Source organism: Bison bison, unplaced genomic scaffold (genome assembly GCF_000754665.1).
Source record: "Bison bison bison isolate TAMUID 2011002044 unplaced genomic scaffold, Bison_UMD1.0 scf7180017864352, whole genome shotgun sequence".
NCBI lineage: Eukaryota > Metazoa > Chordata > Mammalia > Artiodactyla > Bovidae > Bison > Bison bison.
The window spans coordinates 6,742,630-6,744,692 of NW_011494924.1; the positions used below are offsets into that span (position 1 = coordinate 6,742,630).

The window sequence follows — 2,063 nt, forward strand, 5'->3', positions numbered from 1 at the left end:
TAGATCCCAGCCCTTGGGATATGTTACCTTCAGTGCGATGGCCAGTGCCCCGGCATCTGCAGCATCCTCCAGAAGCGTGCGGGAGACATTGAAGGAGGTTCCCTTGGGTGACGGTAAGGCAGCATAGAGGCGTTCCAGGCACAGCAGTGCCTTCTGCAGGGCACGGGTGTCACAGGCTGGGCAGCCCCCAGGGAGTACTGTTGGAAATGGGGCACGCGGGGGAAACTGTGAGGAGTGATGCCGGGGTGAAGCTATGGGGCTTCTACAAACTGCACTGGCTCCTGTGAGAGCTGCAAAAGCTCCAGGACACACCCACCTGGAGCCCTGGCACAGCCTCCCTGCCTCCTCCTCTGGGCAAACTTTGGGGACCTCACCTGCCTTCCCGTTGGCCCCACCTACCAGTCCTCCCAGTGGCCCGCTGCTACTCACAGAGCTGGTCAAAGATGTGCAACAGCTCACGGGCCATAATGCTGCCAGCAGCGCCAAAGTTCACAGCTCTAGGGAGACAAGGGCTCATCTGACTCTCAGAGTCCTTCCAAGGTTTGGCCCCAGTTCTCCAACCACAAGTCCTGTCCATCATTCATCATAACACTGGTCCATGACTCTCAGGAGACTTCCTGCCCACCTCAGAGAATGGCCCATACCTGGGGTAGCCAGGGTGGAAAAATGGGGGTTGGAGGAGTCCAGCTGGGAAGACCATCACGTGGTCAGGTATTGAATAGGAAGCCTTGAGACCCCAGGGGAGCACCTGCCACCTGCGGGAAGAGCACACCCAAACTCCAGCTCCATCATTTACCCGACATCCTTCCTGAAGGACTGCTGCTGCTCCCCCGAACCTCTGTGTCTTTCCTGGGAATTGTGGACAGCTGTCTCTGGGATGTGGTGTCTGTGTCTCCCTGGCTCTCATACCTGTGACTGGAGAAAGGCTGCAAGAAGCCCTGGATGACTCTGGCTTGGCGGGAGCGGACGCAGCTCAGGAAGGTCTGGAGGAAGCTGGGTCCAAGTTGCACCTGGGAGGAGCCAGGATGTGACTCAAATACATGGAGACAAATGCAGGCGCACACTGATGCACCCTGATGTGGCTGTCTGAACCAGAGACATCCCCACAACAGTGGAAAGCTGGCGCCAGGACACCACCGTGTGTTACTGCGAACCAGCTTCACGTACATCAGCACACACACACACACTCAAGCAAGTCACACAAATGCATGGGTGTGAGAGTGCACACACACTCACCATTACCTGAAAAAGTTCTGTTCTTCTGCTGGCAAAACCTACAATGTGGCTGTGTGTGCTAAGTCGCTTCAGTCGTGTCTGACTCTTTGCGACCCCACAGACTATATAACCCACCAGGCTCCTCTGTCCATGAGATTCTCCAGGCAAGAATACTGGAGTGGGTTGCCACGCCCTCCTCCAGGGGATCTTCCGCACCCAGGGATCAAACCCGTGTCTCTTATGTCTCCTGCATTGGTAGGAAGGTTCTTTACCACCGAGCCCACCAGGGAAGCCCCATTGTGTGGCTGCTCGCCCATCGAGCCCAGTCAGCACCAGGGCAGGGAAGGGGTGGGTTAGGGTCAACCAGGGAAAATGACTGTCTGCTACTTAGATAGCGCAGAGGATGAGGAAGCTGAGGATTAGAAAGGGCCTGGCAAGGGCGGGGACTCACGTCGTCGTATTCCTGTCTGGCCGGGTCTGGCTTCAGGGCCCACTCAGAGGGCCCCATCTTCACCTGCAGTTGGGTAAGCTGGGAAGAGACATGAAGGTAGAGGACTCTAGCGACCTCGGGTCTATCATAAGGACTTTCTTCTGCTCACTGCCCTGTCCCCTCCTCTGGTAGTGTTACCAGGATGTCCGTGTGGCACTTTGGTGGTTACACTTGCCTCGTGCCCTGAGCACCCTTCCCCACTCACTGTGCTGTCCTGATCCCACCTCTGCTGACTCCCACTACACATCCCCATGCTGTCTCCTTCTGGCCTTACCCTGTCCTGGGCCTCTGCCCGGGTCTCTCTATCCATCCAGGGAACTGTATGAAGGTGAGAGATGAAGGTATCCTTGATGGTAGT

The 2,063-nt window shown here is 56.8% G+C and overlaps 1 protein-coding gene across 5 annotated transcripts in view; it reads right to left on the reverse strand.

The window, feature by feature from the left end:
* The window catches only part of KEL (Kell blood group, metallo-endopeptidase), a 26,383-nt gene that overhangs the window by 1,612 nt on the left and 22,708 nt on the right, over positions 1-2,063 (reverse strand). For all 5 annotated transcript variants that reach the window (XM_010855000.1, XM_010854998.1, XM_010855001.1 and 2 more), the window contains 6 exons: positions 1,980-2,063; positions 1,667-1,744; positions 910-1,010; positions 645-755; positions 430-497; positions 28-197 (listed from right to left, as the gene is read on the reverse strand). In XM_010855000.1, the coding sequence (XP_010853302.1) occupies positions 28-197; positions 430-497; positions 645-755; positions 910-1,010; positions 1,667-1,744; positions 1,980-2,063 (612 nt within the window). The remainder of the gene's footprint in view (positions 1-27; positions 198-429; positions 498-644; positions 756-909; positions 1,011-1,666; positions 1,745-1,979) is intronic.